Source organism: Plectropomus leopardus, chromosome 18 (genome assembly GCF_026936395.1).
Source record: "Plectropomus leopardus strain MGB_pleo_1.0 chromosome 18, ASM2693639v1, whole genome shotgun sequence".
In the NCBI taxonomy this organism is placed as follows: domain Eukaryota; kingdom Metazoa; phylum Chordata; class Actinopteri; order Perciformes; family Serranidae; genus Plectropomus; species Plectropomus leopardus.
The window spans coordinates 32,684,187-32,705,060 of NC_142193.1; the positions used below are offsets into that span (position 1 = coordinate 32,684,187).

A 20,874-nucleotide genomic window follows, 5' to 3' on the forward strand; every position below is an offset into this window, starting at 1 on the left:
CAAGCTCTTCTGTGTAAAAGTCCACATCTGATGCAACATATCTTAAATCTACCACTGAAACTAAAATTTTCCTTTTATTTTATACTTATACTTACATTTTTGAGTAAATGTGCAATACTCACTAATAACCATGTTCACACATAGAACACATTTCATCTTATACTGAATGTACCTTTACACTGATTACCTTTATACTGAACCTTCACACTTACCTGCATTGTCGGGCTGGGCGATTCGGAAAAAGTCTTATCACGATAATTTTTTTTTATCAGTCGATATCGATATATATCACGATATACATCAAATTTCTATTTTTGTTGAGCTTAAAGGTTCCTTTGACTCCTCAGTGAGATATGAAGATATCACAAGGTTAATTTTGGTTTAAATATTTATTTTCATGACAAATATACTGTAGAACAGCATCACCAGCTGGAGGACCTATTCTACTAAAACTCACAGAGGTCCAGTTACTAAAATTTACTCCCAGCAAAGGTCCGAGCCTCAAACCTAAAATCAATATCACCATTAACTGAACATTTTACGATTACGATTATGATTAAGAGCGATTATTTTGCTTTTTTAGTGGTTTGTTTTTTGTTCTCATAGCTCACTGACACTCAGATTTGCTGTGCATTGTGGGTATTTCGGAGTGCACTATATCATGAATGAAACAGAATTCGAACACCGCCACAAAATGGCAAACACACTATACAGTGCACTTTTTCCGTGGAAAAAACGTGTGCACTCCGTCGACAGAACAAGTATCCGTTCTTCCAGTTCTGTGTTCAAAGACTGGTTACCGTGGTTACGGGACAGGATTAACCAGTTGTCAAGGTCAAACTAGACCGACAGGGATCTGTTTACCTTCAGCGTTTATCACCAATGTGCACCGTGAGTTTGGACGAACACGCTCCCCAAAATCTCAACCGCCATCACCTTAAACCCTTTAGCAAAGCACTGAACGCTCTGACCCCGAGCCGCCGCGCAGAGGTCGATTTAAAGGGCCAGTGTGCAGAAATGACTGACATCTAGTGGTGAGATCGCAGAATGCAACTAACTGGACGTTAACGTGAAAACGTAATCTTGACTCTCTGGATGAGCTGACTCTGAATGTCCCTCTAACAGCCTCATAATGAAGAGATAACACGGGACATGAAAAGTTCAGACACAGCTGCAGACATTCATCTCAGAGACACTCTTATCCTAAAGACAACGTGTCCTCAGCTAGTTATTATCTGTCCTCACCTGTGAAGTGTCTCCCTGACTGTCAGAGCTGCAGCCTGCTCTCTGTCCTGGTCTCCTTCCTGCTCTGTCCTGGTCTGTCCTGCTCTGTTGTGGTCTCTGTCCTGCTCTGTCCTTTTTGCTGTGTCTGTTGTGTTGTATCAGTGAGCACAAACTGCGCATAGGTTAAGGTCTGAAGCTAACTGCCACTACCGTTAGCATGAAGCTAACCACCGCAGAAAAACTACTGTTAGCATGAAGCTAACCGCTACATAAACACTAATGTTAGCATAGAGCTAACCGCTACAGAAACACTCCCGTTAGCATAAAACTAACCGCCGCAGAAACACTACCGTTAGCATGAAGCTAACCGCTACAGACACACTACCGTTAGCATGAAGCTGACCGCCGCAGAAACACTACCGTTAGCATGAAGCTAACCGCTACAGACACACTACCGTTAGCATGAAGCTGACCGCCGCAGAAACACTACCGTTAGCATGAAGCTTTATTGACACTGAATTAATTAATTTACGGAATATTATAAACCGGAAACAGCTGACTCGACTCACGCGGTTTGTGTTGAAGGAGGACAGCAGGTGTGGGTCTCCGGCGGGTCGGTTTGCGGTTCATTATTTGCGTTATTTTCGTTAAAAGCGACAGTTCAGAGCAGCGTTGCTGCCGCACGTGCCAGCTGCAACATGTGATCACGACAAGACAGCGCGTGCACGCCGCCGCCTATTCTCGGTGCGTTTAAAAACCGCTCGGAAAAACAAGTTACGCATGTTACTGATGAACTGAGGGCGCACAGCGTGCGGGACACAGAGGGCACAGACACGGGAAGTGCGGGGGGGCATGTCCCACGTGCAGCCCGCCATTTCTCTGTGTCGCCACTTTAAACTCAAGAAAACATATTTTTCTAGTTTTGGTCACAGTGATTCATGTTAGCTGTAAACATGGAGGGTAGTTTGGATTTTTGTTTGTTTTATTCTGGTAACAAAGAAAGATAACAGTGTGGCAGTGACGCTAACAGCACGGACGTTACAGTTTAACTTGTTTTTACGTACTTACCTGTGAAAATGCTGTGAACACACAAACGTGTTGTGAAATGCTGCAGAGGCTGACATTTGTTCGTCTTACGGCTGCTACACACAACACCATGAGCAGGAAACCTAAAAAACTGAATAAATAAAAAATATCGCACTTCATTACCACACAGTCATGAGAGCAGTTTTGGCAGCTGATAACTGGCAAACATTTACCATCACTTTCACTACGTATACATGATGTTAAAAAAGTCACATTACTGTGTCAGTCTGACTAAAACTGGACTTTAAAATACATGTAAACGTTTTAGTCTGCATGAAAACAAACTAAATCTAATTTCTCTAAATCAGACTAATTCACCAGATAATCTGATCAAGTTATTCCGTCATGTAAATGCCTCAGTCAGACTTTAACTGGACTCGGAGATCTGAGCATCCTCCTAGTCAGAGGGACTTGTGTTTTTAATTTTGGCTTAGGTGAAGGATATACAACTTTAAAAGGTCATATTTTATATTTATTTTTAATTAAAAAAGTCACTCCCCAGCCCTGATAAATAAAGAACAGTCCTACAACACCAACACAGAAGCAAAGCGACGTCCTGGTGTGGACGGGGACACAGAAAAACATATTTTAACAACCGAAATAAATCAATATCAGTATAAGTGTTGACTATATTTGAGTATTTTCTCCTCTTTATCTTCCACAGCAGCTGATTGAGGCAGCAGCAGAGCAGCAGCAGAGCAGCAGCTCCGCCGCTCTGTGGAGTAAAATGACTGTTTTTATCAGTTTGTTTTTGATATAACAGCTTCAAATACTGTCAGTAAGAGCTGTCTGACAGCAAGATAAAGCGCTGAAAATATTTTGAATATAGCGAACACTTAAACTGATACTGATTTTTTTTTTAACTGATGCTCAGCGTCGTTTGATTATATGAATGTGAGGCGTCATTTTTCAACCCTGAAGTTATTGTAAATAAACAGCTGTGATTGTAATTGGGTCTATATCACAGACTATATAAATAATAGAGATTTATATCACAGACTATATAAATAATATAGGTTTATATCTCAGACTGTATAAATAATATAGTTTTATATCACAGACTATATAAATAATATAGGTTTATATCACAGACTATATAAATAATATAGGTTTATATCTCAGACTGTAATGATAATATAGGTTTATATCTCAGACTGTAATGATAATATCGGTTTATATCTCAGACTGTAATGATAATATCGGTTTATATCTCAGACTGTAATGATAATATAGGTTTATATCTCAGACTGTAATGATAATATAGGTTTATAGAGGGCAGATCTCCAGCTGCTGTGGATGAGTCGGACAGACTTCATCGATAAACAGATTCCTTCTTGCTGCTTGTATTCGGGGACAAAGACAGGAGTCACATTAATCGAGCTGATGTGACTGAGGCTCCTCTAAACTGTGGAAACACACTGATTGCGTTTTCAAACTGGATAAACTCAACTGCATCGGCTACTTTTTCGAAGTTTATTGGTGGTTGGCAAACAATGTTTTGGTGCATTTCTGCCACCAAGTGGTTTGGTACTCAGTCTCTACGACAGCTTTTGTGTCACAAAGTCCCATAATGCTTTGAGCTGCTCACTCCCGCTGATGTCCCGATCCTATTCTCTGAACAACAACCAGCTCCGTATGTAGATAGAAACATTCTTAGGCAACGAAACACAACAAGTCTTATTTTCAGGTGATTACACACTAAAGAAAACAATGCAATGTATTTTATATTCAATACCTGTCAATATTTCCCCCTAAATCCTACACACTGGAGCTTTAAAATATGAGGAGTAACGACGAAACAGTGGAAGAAAGACATCAATCCGTCTACAATCTGTAACAACATTTAAATGCTGCGGTGCTACAATCAGACGTGGCAGTCTGTCTTCACTGTACTCATCGGCAAACACTCTTTAAACACTTGTTCTGTTTTTTTTTTTTAATGCAGGCATTAATGACGGGTAACGACAGTGATAGTCAGCGAGCACACATCAGAAGGCTTCGTGAAGGCAAAAGCAGCATGTTAACTCATAAACAAGGCAAAGTGATCACCGACTGAACCCAGAGCAATCACGACTCCATTTGGTGATAAAACAGCGACTGTACAGCTCACAGCGCTTTGACAGAGAGATGACGCTGTAAGACAAATACTTAAGAAATAAAAAAACACCCAAGTGAGTTACTTATGGCTGATTTTCATTCCTCTAAAAAAAGAAAGAAAAGAGTCTTGTTCCTGTCCAACAGGACTACAATGTAAATATACTGCAAGTTCTCAGCAAATACCTTAAAAATGTTTAAATATTACATTAAACAACCATACACACTAAAATCTGACAAATTGATCTTAATAAAAAATAATCCTGGAAACCAACTGCCTTTAAAAAGGAAGTAAATAGAACTATTCATTTTAATGTATGTTTATTTCCTTTTATCTACTTTAAGTTAAAATTAAGCTGTTTGAACTTAATTTCGTGAAGTTGTTGCAACTTAAAAATGCCAAGTGAAATAATCTTTCCCTTTTTTTTAATGTTAAGCAGCCTCAGTAAACCAAGTAAATCTGACTTAACTTTATCATGACAAAGAGGATTTCATCAGTGATGAAGTTAGTTGATCTGCAAGTTCTGTTTGGTTTAACATGTTTAAGACAATACAAATATGATTGACTAGTTTGCAACCTGCAGAATACAGATAAATAGCTAAGTAAACTTGATTAACTGAAGGTGTTAAAACTTGGAAAGATTGATTTACTTAGATTTATCATTTTTAAGTTGCCAAACTTAAGTAAAATTAAGTAAATGTAACTCAATTCCCTTAGGGGCTGTTTGGTGCATGTTGTGCACTTTTCAGTGGCCCCACTGGCCTGTGGTGTTCCCCAAGGTTCCTTCCTGGTCCCCCTTTGTTTCTTTTCTTTTTGCATATTGCAGATATTCCGTTGGGGACTGTTTGGTTCATTTTACGCACTTTTTATTCTTTGTTTTTTGATAATTTTGGCTGTGTTCATGCATATGGCATACATTTTGGCAGCACTGTGTATATTTGTTTAATTTGCAGCTCAGCTCCTACAATAAGTCTAAAATACACTGTGGAAACTAAATAGTTACATTCAGACTGTTCAGGTCAAAAAATGCTCCATTGAAACCCATTCAAACTGACATTTTTGATCCCACAGCCATCAGAGCAGAAAAACAGGACTTGCATTATTTCTGGGTGTCATTCTGGGCTTTTGACTCTGAATTTGTCATTTTGACTATTTTCCACCTGATTATATATATATATATATATTAGTGCTGGGCCGTTAACGGCGTTAACGTGCTGCGTTAACGCGGGATTCTTATAATAAACTATTCACTAAGTTGGGTCTATACAGTGAGCAAGGCACCAATTTCACTTTGTTGTTTAAGCGCGGATGTATACCTGGTCGAATTATGCGGAGGGGGCGTGAAGAAGGCGGAAGCTGGTCTGCCTGAGTGACCGGAGTGATTGGCTCAAGCCGTGTCACAAAGCTGCTGACCGTTAATGGTCTTCTTCATGACCTCTAATGTAGGCCCACAGTTCAGTTAGGGTCATGTTATCAGAGGCTGCGCCCTCTGCTGTTCATTCCAGTTAGCAGGAAAAAGCTTTTTCCACATGGAGACAGAACCTGTGCTCCTAAATGTCTGTGTTTAACAAAAGAAAAAAAAGTTAAACACCAAAGTAAATCTTATGGAACATTATTTTTCTTTACCAAATATTATAGTAGAACAGCTTTCTCAAGCAGTTTGTGATGCATTTTCATCATTTAGATAGATAGATATTATTTTGAATGTCTTTGGCAAAATTCATATCTATAATTTTAATCTAGATTAATCTAGATTAACTACAGGATTGCAGTGAGATTAATCTAGATTAAAAAAATTAATCTATGCCCAGCACTAATATATATATATTTACCATATTTGGCGGTTTTTTTTTTTTTTTTTTAGGTAAAATCAACTCATCAGATTTTACAGTGTTTTGGGAGTTTGTTGCAGAACTCAATCATACTTATAATGTCTAAACAATATTCCATTCAAACTGTTGTTACTTTGGGTTTTTGTATTGAGACCGATTTCACCGTATATTCAGGGCAGCAGTGAGGAGAGAGGAAAAATGACCTTTGTCAGTAGTTTAACGTTTCTCATATTCCTTTTTTTAACTGAATAATTCTTTTACAGTTCTTGAGTTGAGCGATACACAAGTGGAGAAATGAGAGAAGATGCTGGTGACGCTGATGTGTCCAAAAGTATTTGACAAATTAAAAGTTTGACCAGAAGATGGTGCTGGAGGAGAAGACAAGAGATCACTGACATTATTACAATTCAGCCTAAAATTCATTCTCTGGGAACCATAGTCGTTTGTAAAAAAAACAAACATAAAAAAAACAAAAAATTGGTTGCAGTGATTATTTTTAAGAAGTTATGTAGCCTGATTAAACTGTTTTCTAATTCAGTGTTTGCAATAATCAGAGCTTGCCAGCAAGCTGTATTATCTCAATAAAGAAATACATAAACTCATAAAACATTAGAGCAGCAAAATACACAATTTGCTCGTTTAAAATTTTAAGTTACTCGTGTGTGAACACTGTCTTACTCAGCACCAGTTTTCCATCTACATGTAAATATGAGCCTCATATTTGGAATATCAGCCACTTAACAGCCACTACTGAATAAACGTAAAATCAGAAAAGTTAAATATGTAATAAACAGCGAGAAACTGTCTTAATTTGTTATTTTTGTGGATAAATTAAGACAATTTTGCATCAGCCTATTTGAAAGTGACCCATTTCCCGTCTCTGGTGGAATATACATTTTCCACATACATTATTTGGCAAGATATACCATTTCTGTGTTCGCCCCGAGTGTTTGCAACAAACAAGAAGCTTTGTTTGGAGAAAACAAAAGTTTATGTGGCTGAACTTGAACCTCCGGCGGTCCTCAGGTTCCAGAAAAAAAAAGATCTGACCATTCAACGACCACAACAACACTTCCCCATATCTGGAGTATTTCAGGCATGTATCACTAACTTAAGTTCATTTCCTAAAGTGGTAATACTGGCACTGCGACCTTCTACTCTTCTCCTAAAACACGAGATGCGGAGTGTGTTTACATGCACAGTTTTCAGATTAACACTGGAGCTCATATCCGTTTGAAGGCTAACTTTCACAAACATTTCTCAGAGGGAAAACTATCTACCTATGTTAGGATAGTGACACTTTACTAACCGATTAGAAAATACTGATCGAAATATCAATGTAAATATAACTGGCAACAATTTTTCAATTCTTTCATTAATGAACGTACTATGTTTTACGCTTTTAGAAAGTCAGAAGGATACAATAGCACATAAGGACAGTTAAAGATTTTGGCAGGACTAACTATTTATGACTGAAATTGGCAAGCTGATATGGAGGCAAAGAACGGCCAAAATAATTTGAATTTTACAGCAGCTGAAATTATCATTTTGAACAGAATCAATACTGAATCCTTAATGTTGAAACTAAAATATCACTGAATGTATAACTATAAAATATCATTTTTATGAAAAAAATTGTCTTGCCTGTGCCTAATTTTCACAAAACTCATTCTAATTAACAAATTCATATAACCTAAAAACTCTGGTTGTTCTGAATTTGATTGGTTATGCTCAAAGTCTGAAATTCAAGATAAAAAAAATCTATCGAGTCTGAAGGAATCAGTATTTATGCACCAGTTTTTATCTTTTCTGCATCAATTTGTGGTATAAATGTGTTTAATTTAGTCAAAATTATTGTAAAGAAAAGAAAAAACTAAATTGCACCACTTGAAAAAGAGGGGAATTAAAACAACATGAAAGCAGAAACTTAGTATTCAGTAGTAGTTAAGTTTTCAAATTAGGAAAGTGGTTACTTACAGAATAAACAAACAAATTTGGCATCCCTTAGCTTCCATACAGATCGATATTATCTGCCTATTTCATCGAGTAAAAGGAAAAGGAAAAGGTTCAGAAATGCCCAAAATATGTTAAATTTAGAAACAGTGTAACTGTTAAATAGTTTGAGAACTGACAAATTTATTTTTCTGCTGTAAATCATTCAGCACATAACTTGGTCAATATCTTTTCAATAATCAGATTTAAACACCCTTAATAAAAATATCTGTTTAGCCATTTATCCATGTTAAAAAAAAAAGAATACTTTCCAATATATTAACAGAGCTTTAACTCTGTAATATCAAGAGCTTCTTCAAAAATCCAGTATCGCTCAGGAATTTTTGGCACTTTAGTTACACCCATACCTGTTTACCTCAACTAACGGGACTATCTGAGGAGCCGCTTTGCCTCCAGGAAATGTTTGAACTGACACTCTAAGGAGCACCTCACGACATCTTGTCGTACTTCTCTATGGAGTATTTTAGTTTTTATGTGGCCCGGGCTCATGAAACTATGAATAACTAACTATGAATGCAAGTGGAAGATGTGCGCAAATCAGTTACCAGAATATTCAAACTTCAAGGGCAAATTCACAAAGAACGGATTGCAGCCGCTGACTGCACCATAAATTCTGCATCACTTGCAGCCGCTGTTTGCCTCTTTTTTCCTGCGTCTGATTGTAACGTCGCAAAGTATAAATGTTGCTTTCTTGCCAAAAACACAGCTGGCAGAAGAACGAAGGCGGGAAAAGTTAAAGTGATTTTTTTCAGACTGCGAGCTGCGCGTCCCGACCAACAAGTGCAGAGGCGTTCCTCAAAATTTTCGGCAAGGTATTTAAACATAACAGAGATACACCGAGCGCACCGAGACGCTATTTGCTTGGTTAGAGCTGCATTTTAAAATTACCATTGATGGTTTTGGGGTGGAGGTGTAGGGTGCAAAAAGGGGAAAGAATGTCATTGAAATTTCTAAGCACTGGGAAGGAACCTATGATTTAATTCTATATTTATTATTTTGTATTTATTTTATAAATCTATATATTTTTTTTAATTTTAAATTGGGTCGTGGTCAGGAGGGCATGTTTTCTTTGAAATATTTTGGGCAAATTTTTTTCTTTAAAAAGTTTTAACGATTTTTGGAAAGATTTTTTCTAAAGAAAAAAAAACAACTAAATCTTCTCAATAAGTTTTTGGTAATTTTTTTCTTGAAAATATTGGTGTGATTTTTGAGTGAAGAGAACATGCCTTCCTCTTCATCTTCATTTGAACAGGGTGCCATCGAGCCTTTGTGAGTGCACTAAGAATGACTGTTTTTGTGTTTGTGTCTAATTTGGTTTAAGTTCAGCGGCTGCAAAAGCTGCTACATCTTTTTTGTGAATTCACCCATCAGTTTTTTAAGATCCTTGGTAAGAGTAGATTTGTAAATCCCGCACCATCTGAAGAATTTCTGGACGCCGGTGTGCATGTAAACACACAGATACTGCAGTAAACACCAACAAATACACACCGTTAGAAGCACGTGAGACTATTCACACCCTGTTTGCCATCGACGCTGATAGAAAAGAGATGAAACTGACTGATTCTGGTCTACTGAACCACTTCGCAGTCGTCGGCTCATTGCGCTGCCTTCCTCTCGGATAATTGCTTAAGCCATTTAAACACTTTTAAATACATGTATAGAATATATACAAACACTTTGCCACCACAGTTCAGACCTGAAGAGCACAACTCTGCCTGATTCCTTCGGTCGCTCGCAGAGAGTTTAGGCTAGAAAAGAGAAACGAAGGCTTGGGGGGGCATTCTGCCGGGTCACAGGTTTCGTCACCAATCACTAATTTGTCGGCCATCGTGTTTTGTAGTTTGTTTTTTTTTAATCTATCAGCAGGTTTTGGCTATTTCCTTTCAAAGTTTTTTGTCTTTTAAAAATGCGCTGGCCCATTTCTCCGTTTAGTTTTTGAATGTCATGCTTCAGAAAACACGTTTGTCCTCTTGGTAAGAATCCAGTCCCGAACAAAAACAAAAAGGAAGCAAGTTCAAAAGTAGTATAACAACAATCGAAAGACCTCCTCTCCTGCTCGGTTATTATTGCGCCTGTCGCTCTGTAAAGCACTTTGTGACGAGCCTGTTCAGTAGAAGCGCTTCTTTAAAATGAATCCCGGTACTACGCGGTTATCGAAGAGAGGAGAAGCCGACACAGATCGTCCATAAATAAAGCACAGGTTGTCCAATGTGGTTTCCGTGTTGATTGCCAAGAAGCCGGTTGCCAGGAAGACACACAAGGAGGATTGTGGGTATTACAGAGGGAGCATTCTGGGATTGGTTATTGACTGACAGAGCTCGAAGCCGCTGGCCGATGTCAGATGAGAGGCCGCTTGTTTCCTCTTTGAATGTCGCCCTCGTCTTTTTTGAATTGTCATCCCTGTTCTTCTTTTCTTTTTCTTTTTTTAACCCCACCCGTCCGTGCAGTAAATGGTTGATTGAATAAAATACAGCCCGGGTCAGAATGAAGGCGGAGCTCCTCCTCTTCCAGTCACAGACAGGAGGGAGGAAGTAGCAGCAGTCTAGGAGGGTTTGGGGGTCTTCAGGGCGTCCACTTTGGTCTCCAGGTCTGTGATCTGTGAAGACGACAACAGAGACGAAGAGAAATAAAAATATTTCAACAAAGCCACGTTTCTCCGTTTCACAGTCGAGGCTTTCTGTATAGCAGTCAGTGTGCAGCGCGTTATGTGCTTTTGGTACGCTGAAGAATATTAACCCTTTGAGCCGACTTTAATATCACACACACTCGCATCGCTCTGCACACAAAATGTGCTTCTCAAAATCAAGCTTTTCAAATATCATACATTAATATTATTTTCTACTTTTATTAGTTCATTTTTAACCAACATCAGTCTTAACCATAACTATAAAAAAAAATCACTGTTACTTCAATCACACAAAACAAAGAAGTATGGCCTTTTTTCATTTGGGTAAACGGGCCCGAAAACACCTTGAGTGTTTTGTACCAAATATCTGAGTCTTTTAAAAAACAACACAAAGTCAATGTAAGGAGAAGACTGAGAGTTTATGCTTGTAAAATGCAAATATAAACTGATTAAAGTGTGAAATCAGGGCACACTGACACAGAACGCTCAGATCTCTCAGTGTGTTTGAGGCAAACGTGTCCTGACCTTTTCCTGCAGGTTGTCCGTCTCCTCTTTATGTGTAGCCTCACTCTCTTCCTGCGCTCGACGCTGAGCCGTCTCCTTCTTCAGGAACTCGATCTCCCTGCAGCACACACAAAAATTCAAGTTTCAGAGTCTTGTGGTTGTGTTGTATCGTATTTTATCATATCGGACTGTTTTTTACTCCTTCTGTCAAAAGTTTTAAGTGCGACTCCAAAGAAAACCCCGTTTTTAACCTCTTTACAGGGTGTCTACATGTATGAACAACTTCAATTACAGATTTTTTTAAAGCTTTTTATTAAATATCACTTAAAGTAAAATGTAAAGCCTCTGGGAACCCAAATCACCAGCAACCTGCTTAATATATCATTTTGGGTCTTCTATTTCTCTTTTCAGATTTTCAGAGCAGTGAAGTTATGGGAGACGTTGGGATCACAGCGAAACTGTTCAGCTCTGATGTTAGATACCTTTGCATCCTTCATCAGCGAGGCACGTGGCTACTAATTAATTTTAAGCCATTTTTTATTACTTAATAAGCCAACCTGTGAAGTTTGTGGATATGCAGCACCCAAAAAACATTTTATTCTTAAATTACTGTTAGTAGAAAAATACAGGCTATAACTGGCTCTGATGGCAGAACGGCCAGGGGGCATAAAACCCAGCACCCCCCACAGATGGCACCTATGGTGATGACTGTGCGTACATTATCTATACCGTCTGAGCAGCAGAGTCGAAGGTCAGCTAGGACGCTCCAGCTGCAGGCGAGCGGCGGAGACTGATTTACACATTCATAGATCCATGCATACTAAATGAGGCAAAGGTGCCGAGTCGCATCTAAATCATTTTAAGTCGTTACAGGATTTTTTTTCATGGAGAAAACTCTGAAATGTGTACGTGGATGAACAGAGTTGAGCTGTGGATGCGTCTCTCCCTCCTTACTTCTGCTGGTACTCTTTGATCAGCCTCTTGGCTTTGCTGTATTTCCTCTCCAGGGTTTGGTACTGAGCCTGGGTTTCCTTCAGGTGTTCATCCACTGCCTGAAACACACAAACAGTCAGTACATTACAAAAAAAACAGAATGGGGCGGCCTCTAGCTCACCTGCTAGAGTGTGCGCCCCATATGCAGCCGCCGCGTTCGATTCCCGTCTGTGGCCCTTTGCTGCATGACAACCTGCAAAGGGCTGCATGTGTGTGTGTATACAAACACATATATACACAATCACATACTGACTAAATATTGTCTTATTGTCTTTGCTAACTTCAATTAAATCAAATACAAAATAAATAATAAAAAAAATTGTATATTGGTTTGTATGTATTTGTTTGTTTAACTTGAAAAATTCTAAAAAATAAATAAATAAATAAAAGTTTTGAAAGCTCCTCGAACTGATAAATGATGAGAAAAAACACCTCCTTCAAATATAACTGAGAGTTTTCTCCTTGTTTTCTGGTGTGAATTACCTTACACAGCGACTGAGCCTCCATCCAGTAGCCCTCCAGCTTCTCCATCCTCTCTTTACTGTCCCGGATGTTTTGCTCCAACTGAGCGCGCTCCATCCGCCAACGCAACTTATCCTGCTCCGCATGAGCCAGCTGGAGGTGAGGGGAGGGAGTGTGGGCGGAGGAGGTGGAGGTGGCATGTGGGAGGTAGAGCCAGCGTTAAGTCATCGCTCAGCCAGCACAGGAACGGACGTGCACGTGTACATTCTGCTCCGCAGTGATATTTCTGTGTGTTTTTATTTAAGCAGAGACTGAAAGTGTCCTCACCTTCCTCTTCAGCAGCTGGATCTCCGCCTGGGTCACTGCATGTTTGATCTGGAGCTGCAGACGGAGACACGTCGAGAAGAAAGACGAGGGAAAAAAAATCACCAAAACTGCAAACACTAGGAAACTGAAACTTTTTTTTAGTAATGCATTCAGACACCTTTCACAAGCATTAAAACCTCTGAAATCTGAAGACAATTGCTTGTTTTCTTTTAAAATAATGGCAAAAAAGGCAAAGAGCAACTTTGTAAGAAATGTCCTTTAAACTATAATATTTAGTAAAAAGTGTGCGAGAAAATGACAAGGAAAAAACTAGGGTAAAAAGTCTAGAAAACTATATTTTAATTCTTATATTTATGTATTTGTAAAAAAAAAAAATTAGATTTTTTAAAGTAATTTTATTAATTATTTGTTTTTTTCTACAGTTTTTGGTTTTTTTTTTGCTCATTTTCTAGTTTTGGGCTATTTATTGTTAAGTTAATTATTGCCTTTCTTACTCCCATGATCTTGAACGAAATCAAGCCCATCATTTTTGGATTTAAGGGTAAATTCAGGATCCGAATGTTCAAAATCACATGTACCTCCTTGAATTTGTGGGCCAGCTTCTCGGGGTCCAGCTCCACAGGAGACAACATGTCCTGGTTCTCGGCCAGGTCGAAAACCTCGATGGAGTTTGGAAACACGGGACTCATCTCCTCCTCCTCGTCTGTCGCGTACTCACCTGTCTGCAGGGAAACAGGAAGAGACGGGGAGAGATGAAAAGACACATTAACAATTTTAGTTATTTAAATATTTTGTGGTAAAATTACCCAAAGTGCACCTGGCATACACTGCACAGAGTACTCGACTCGAGCCTTTGGTTGTGAACTAACTGTGTATCTGCAAGAACCTGGCAATAAGATGCTGCAGATCACAGTGACGAACTCCCACTTCCACTGCTTTCTCTCTTCATAAATTGCTGCATAATTTAATCTGGAGGAGTGTGTGTCATATAAAATGTTATAAATGCTGAGTGGAGCCTGCAGCACAACACAAACTGTAAGTATGAAGTTACAAATGAACTGACAGAAGCTCTTTCAGTGCTCTGAAATGCAGCTACCGACTGTAAATGACTTCCACTGAAATACTCAACCGTCTTCTCTACATGACAAAGTTAATTAGCTTCACATTAATACACGACCACCATTACTGCTGACAAAAATGCATTAACTAAGATGTAGCGCTGCACTTTAAATTATAAACATATATTTGTTTATTTTGGTAAAAAAAAAAAAAAGCCCTGAGATGGAAACAGGACGTTTACCACGGGACTCTAGTAACAATAATTTACTGACGCTGAAATAAAAAAAAAAAGCCCATAGACAATAATATGATCAAATTTTAAGCTTTTTCAAAATATCAAAATATACAGTGAAACCGAAAAGAATCAGACATACTTCTTTTAAGTTTTCAGGAAGACACAACGTACTTATACTTCTCTCGTAGATCTTTCAAACTACGAATACTTCTGCGTACTTTCGTCAAAGTGGTATGCTCTTTAAGAACATTTACAATTGTATTCAACTCAACTTTCTCTACTTTGTTGCTTTTTAAAGTTCACAAATCGAGTTTCTTGGGAAATGCAGGTCTGTTTCCACATCTCCCACTTTTACATTTAAGGTTCCAGATTTTTCTGCAGGGCGCTTAAACACATTTAACCTGCAGCTTTTTCAGGCAACTTTTCATATTCTTTCAGCTGTCAGCATTCACACACATTCTCTGAAGGAAATGCATTTTCCCGTTAAATTCAGCCCACTGACCCCAGAGTTATGGAAAAATGGAGCGTGCTCCTGGAACAACTACATTTGTTTGGTTAATTGTTCTTTTATGAAACTATTTAAATGTTTGTGTTGTGGCGCTGATGCGTCAGTTTCCCTCTGTGACCACAAGGTGGAGAAGCTGGACCGAGTTTGAGAAGACGGGCCACGTGTTGGCACACAGACCGACATTTTGTCACACACACACACACACACACACACACACACACACAGATCTGTATAAGCTGTACAGTATAAGCTTCAGTGATTGGTCGCACACCTGCTGACGCTTCCTCAATTTTGATTTTGGTATTTTCATAAAATTTGACTTTTCTTTTTTGAATTTTGTGGTTCCTGGAGCTCGCACAGTCTTTGGTGAAAGTGCTTTCCGTGTTTTTTCTCCATCATCTTGGCGTCAGAGCCGCCTTAAAGTGGACTCTTTCATCAGCGTGAGAGATTTTAAAAACCGGACCGTTAAGGACCTTTTGGACACTGAATGTGAATGTTGTCTGCTGCTTGTGTTTGAATTTTTGTGCTGTTTGTTTTGTTGTTGTGTTTTAGTTTTCTTCTTCTTCTTATGTGAAATTCTTCGTGCTGCTATCTCGGCCAGGACTCCTTTAAAAGCAGGTTTTGGATCTCAGCGGGACTATTTCTGCTTAAATAAAGGTTAAATGAAATAAATAAATGAATGTTTGTGTGCGTCCCGTGTGTCTTTGAGAGTCCAAGCGTGTACCTCCTCATCGTCGTCCATGTACTGTTTGTATCTCTGCTCCATCATCTCTCTCTGCCACCTCTCCTGCTCCAGAGTCTGCTGGATCAGCTGAGCCACCTCGCTCTGCTCCCCCGGCTTCTCCCGACCAATCACAAACCTGGAAAACACTCAAAGTTAGCCACCTCAAGACCCGCAATCACAAAATCTGACAGATTCAAACACAGCAAACATCAAAACGTCAAACTCACAAACATGGAAAGATTCAAGTGCACAAAAATCCGGAAAATTCACACCAAACAAGTGCAAAAACAGAAAATGCATCCATCACAAACCTGAGAATTTTAGCACATACCAACCAAAACCCTGAAAAATACGCAACTTATATCACAAATCTGCCAAAAAACATACAGCTCCAAAAAGACAACATGTGAATTCAGCGTGTGTGTGTGTGTGTGTGTGTGTGTGTGTGTGTGTGTGTGTGTGTGCGTCAGACCTGACGGTGCCGGAGGTGTTGCGGAGGACAGAGGCAGCGAGGCTCTGAGTGACTCCGACCAGGCTGGTCCCGTCGACCTCCACGATCAGGTCGTTCACCTGGATCCTAAACACACACAAATACACAAAAATACATCGTGTGAAAATGAAAAAAAAAGAGAAACAAGCTCAGCTCAGCTTTTCTTTCTGCTTTCAGTGTTTTGTTCTTCCCTTAAAGTTCTTGCACTGCTCATTTTTAAACAAAAATTCGGAGGGAAAACTGTGAGCTGATCTGGTTCTGAAACTCGCACAACTGTCCAAACCGATGAGCAGCGCACGGCTCAGCGTGGACCTTCACATCAGGCCCGGAGACTCGCTCTGCATCATTTAACCCCTTCATCGGGTCATGATTCGACGTTATGTGACAGGAGTTTGACTAAAATGATGAAATCATTTAAAAAGACTGAAATGTTCAGTACAAACTGGTGACTAAGGTCGAAGGTCAGCCGATTTCTGTGATAAAGATAAAACCAAATTCTGACTTTCGGTCAACTGAAATTCAACAAAAAACAAAAAGGATGCGGTTGATGATTTTTTTGTTTTGTTTTTTTGTTGTTGATTTTGGGCGCGATTTTTTAAAGTTGTGTACATAAAAATTTCAAAAATTAAAAAAAATAAATAAAAATTACAAGGACGTCTGACACGAGACTAGGACTAACAGACATTAAATTATCTTATGACTGAAATCATGTAAATCCAGGATTCCCCACTATTTGCACGTCCTCTGCTCATAACACCATCCACACATGAGGATTTCAAACAGCGGGGACATTAAATTTAACCTCACGGAGCTTTTTCTCTCCGTTTCACGGCTGCGTCTGCTGTCGGAGCAGCTGATGACGGCTCAGAAGAGCAAGACATACGAATACTGTTTACACATTTTCTTAAGTTTGTTCGAACTGGACTAAATGATGCTGAAAAGTTTACATTTGTGTCATTTAATGGGATTTAATAACTATATTTTCAAAATTCATTTTTCAACATTTCATTTATTACAGAGGTTGTTTTTTTCTCGTCTTTCATTAAAACTTTGACTCGTAACGCGTTCTGCCGTCTGTTTATGACTGTTGACGGTTTGTTGGGAGAAAACAGATCACACAACATGCACACCTCTGTTAAAAATCCTCCGTGAGACACACGAAGACAAACATAAAGGACAGGTGGACACGGTACCTGCCGTCTCTCTGAGCGGCTCCTCCCTCCGTGACCGTCTTCACGAAGATCCCCAGTTTCTCCAAACCCATGTCAGCGCCAGCACCCATCCCGATGATACTGATGCCCAGACCGTCACTGTCTGTGCACGCACACACACACACACACACACACAGATATACCACACACACACACACACACACACACACACACACACACAGATATCCCCCACACACACACACACACACACACACACACACACACATACCACACACACACACACACACACACACACACACACACACACACACACAGATATACCACACACACACACACACACACACACACACACACACACACAGATATACCACACACACACACACACACACACACACAGATATACCACACACACACACACACACACACACACACAGATATACCACACACACACACACACAGATATACCACACACACACAGATATACCACACACACACACACACACAGATATACCACACACACACACACACACACACACACACAGATATACCACACACACACACGCACACACACACAGAGATATACCACACACGCACACGCACACACACACACACACAGACATCATGTGAGTATTTGCTTTTATGGATGACATCACTTCTCTCGATATGAAAATTTTGAAATCGAGCAAACTGGAGCACTCGTGTTTTTTGGTTATTTTGCTGCTGTGAGCTGCCGTCATGGAGGGTTGCTGGTTCAAATCCCTCCAGAATGACCAGCTGCTCATTCGGCTAATCTGCACTGAGCATAATCCCATAAAGAGATTACGGAGCGCCCACCAACACGTGTGTGTGTGTGTGTGTGTGTGTGTGTAGTGACATAAGAGGCTTGACTGAGTGACTCTCAATGATTGTGAAGATGTGTGTGTGTGTGTGTGTGTGTGTGTGTGTGTGTGTGTACCTTTCTCCAGCTCCACAGGAAACAGGTCCAGCTTCTCGACTCGTTTCTCCAGCTCGTACTCGGCTGAGGCCGCCATCGGGTCGACATCGTCGTTGCGGCGATCGTAGTCCTCGTTGGAGTAGGTGGTGAAGACCTGCACACAGGGCAAAGGTCAAAGGTCAGACAGCATGACAGCGGGCTGTTCTCGATTCTCTGTTTAGTGCCTCCTTGTCTCCTCGTCTCCTCGTCTCCTCGGTCCTCCTGCCTGTGACCCAGACATCGATCTTGCAAATCAACCGTCATTCCAAATAACAGAAAAGCTAGAAATATAAGACAAAAGACAAAAAAACAAAAACAAAAAAACAACCAGAAACAAAACCAAACTCACTTTACCGTAATACCACCTTTAAAACTAAGAAAATAACGAGAAAAAAACAACCCTCAAATAAATCAGTTAGGATCATAATTCTGAAATAAGCCATTCAGCATAATGACAGCTTCTACTTTTTGTAATTTAAAGGGATATTTCACCCAAAAATGAAAATTCACCCATCATTCAGCCAACAATCACAGCAAATGAAGTGGTGACTGGGTTCAAATGTTAAAAACATACATCATAAAACCACAAAATGTCTCCGGGCTGCTCGTCTGAAGTAATGCAAGTGTCCTGAAGCCCCGACGTGCCAAGTTGTTTTGAAAAACGTCACTGTAGAAAAGTACAACAAAGTCACATGACATTCTCCAAAACACAGCTCGGTGTGTGTATCGAAATTTCAAGGAAAATAAGCTTAAGCAAGTCTGCAATGTGAAGCCAGCTGGTGTGGAGCACAGGAACGTTCACAGGACGAACGTCTCTGATCCTGCAGCTGTGAGAGAGTCACACAATAAAATCCTCCTCCAGCCGCTCTGCAGCGCCGCTGACTCGCATCCCAGCACGCTCTGAGAGAAGCACGCAGACACGGAAGAGAGACGTCACTTTACAACGAAATCTGACGCATTTCACTTTCACAGGGAAAACTAAATATGTGGGTCACTTTCCTCATCTCCATCCCGTCGTTCACATCTTTCCCTCCACGCTCTGTATCACGCCCCTCCCCCCCTCGCTGGAAGGTCCGCAGCATCTGTCTCCCCGGTGACCACATCCACCATCACGTGGCTTCGTTCCCATAGCAACCGCAGGCTTGCCCAGCTTGAGTTTGGCACCACCACTGACCCGCTCTCTCGCTCTGTCCCCGTCTGGCAGATATGCTAATGTGTGTGTGTGTGTGTGTGTGCGTGTGTACATACAGATAGAGACAGCGCCACAGGCCTTTATGTGTAGGAGGCGATGGTTACAGTATTATTTACATAACCCTCAATGTAGAGGACTGATGTACACACACACACACACACACACACACACACACACAAACACATACACACACACAAACAGGGTCAGAGGGCGTGATTGTTAAACCGTTTCCTGTAGTCACATTTCCTTCCTGTTAAGTAACTTTAAAGCCATGTTTATGTGTGTGTGTGTGTGTGTGTGTGTGTGTGTAGAGTGTGTGTGTGTGCGTGTGTGGAGTGTGTGTGTGTAAAGTGTGTGTATATGTAGCTTCAGAGCATCCCCTGCACACACAGTCATCGTCACAGAAACACCACCAACATGTGGAGCATAAAAACGAACCGTTCACCTCTAAAAACATGAATATGCAGAATCACTGAAGCGCCTCTTTAATGTTAACAAGTGCCAAAGGTCAAATCTTTCAATCCACTGAACCTAAAAAATCCCTTTTAGAGCAGCTCTTCATCACTTCAGACGCTTCAAGATTTTTATCTCTTTCTGCAACAATAACATGCTTTTATTTTGGCGGTGTGGCTCTGCTCATGTGATGATGCAGAACAAATCGAAACGAGCTGACAGAAAAACTCCCCGAGCTCACATCGTCCCCCGACAGAGACACTCAGCCCTTTGAAACCTGGATCAGTTTCCTCTGCTGCACTCAGACCCCTTCACAGGCTGTTTAACCCTTCGAAAGCAAAGCAGAGTGGTTTGATCTCTTTTAAAAATGGCAGATATCTGAAAATGTTGTGTTTTTTTTTTTTTAAATCAAGGAGAAAATGTCCAAAAAACTATATTTATAATTAGCAGGTAAATAATCATATTTTCAAAAATTGGATTTTTTTTTTCTATTGCATTTTTTTCTCCACATCATTTTCTTGAACCTTTTACCTAATTTGCAGCTGATTTTTTAGCCTTCCCCCCATGTTTTTGAAAAAAATCAAACCAACTTGCCCAGGTTTCGAAGGGTTAACAAACATGAACACATCATAGACTAAACACACAACCAGCAAAACATTTTTGCTTAAAGAAAGACTTAAACAATGAATCGATTACACAGAAAAATGATTGTCAAATAACTTTCAGTCACTTTAAGTAATGAATTCTTGAGCGTCACTTCTCCCAGACGGCACTGTGCAGCTTTTATTGATTAAAATATGCAGGAAAACAGCCTGAATGACCAGCCAGGAAAAGTTTTCTACCAGCACCAGCAGCTCACTCAGACGTCTGTATCCTGACGTAACCTGAGACGTCGGGGTGGATTTT

At 40.0% G+C, this 20,874-nt stretch overlaps 2 protein-coding genes across 3 annotated transcripts in view; one reads left to right on the forward strand and one right to left on the reverse strand.

The window, feature by feature from the left end:
- Positions 1 to 20,874, forward strand: part of LOC121957144 (phosphoribosyl pyrophosphate synthase-associated protein 2) — a 188,561-nt gene that overhangs the window by 10,674 nt on the left and 157,013 nt on the right. The window lies entirely within an intron of this gene.
- The window catches only part of LOC121956098 (neurabin-2-like), a 34,858-nt gene continuing 17,753 nt past the window's right edge, over positions 3,770 to 20,874 (reverse strand). For both annotated transcript variants that reach the window (XM_088069346.1, XM_042504198.2), the window contains exons 6-15: positions 18,306 to 18,438; positions 17,372 to 17,492; positions 16,161 to 16,265; positions 15,689 to 15,824; positions 13,741 to 13,884; positions 13,163 to 13,216; positions 12,857 to 12,988; positions 12,335 to 12,432; positions 11,402 to 11,498; positions 3,770 to 10,846 (exon numbers count right to left, since the gene is read on the reverse strand). In XM_088069346.1, coding sequence (XP_087925472.1) covers positions 10,793 to 10,846; positions 11,402 to 11,498; positions 12,335 to 12,432; positions 12,857 to 12,988; positions 13,163 to 13,216; positions 13,741 to 13,884; positions 15,689 to 15,824; positions 16,161 to 16,265; positions 17,372 to 17,492; positions 18,306 to 18,438 — 1,074 coding nt within the window. In that variant the 3' untranslated portion in view covers positions 3,770 to 10,792. The remainder of the gene's footprint in view (positions 10,847 to 11,401; positions 11,499 to 12,334; positions 12,433 to 12,856; positions 12,989 to 13,162; positions 13,217 to 13,740; positions 13,885 to 15,688; positions 15,825 to 16,160; positions 16,266 to 17,371; positions 17,493 to 18,305; positions 18,439 to 20,874) is intronic.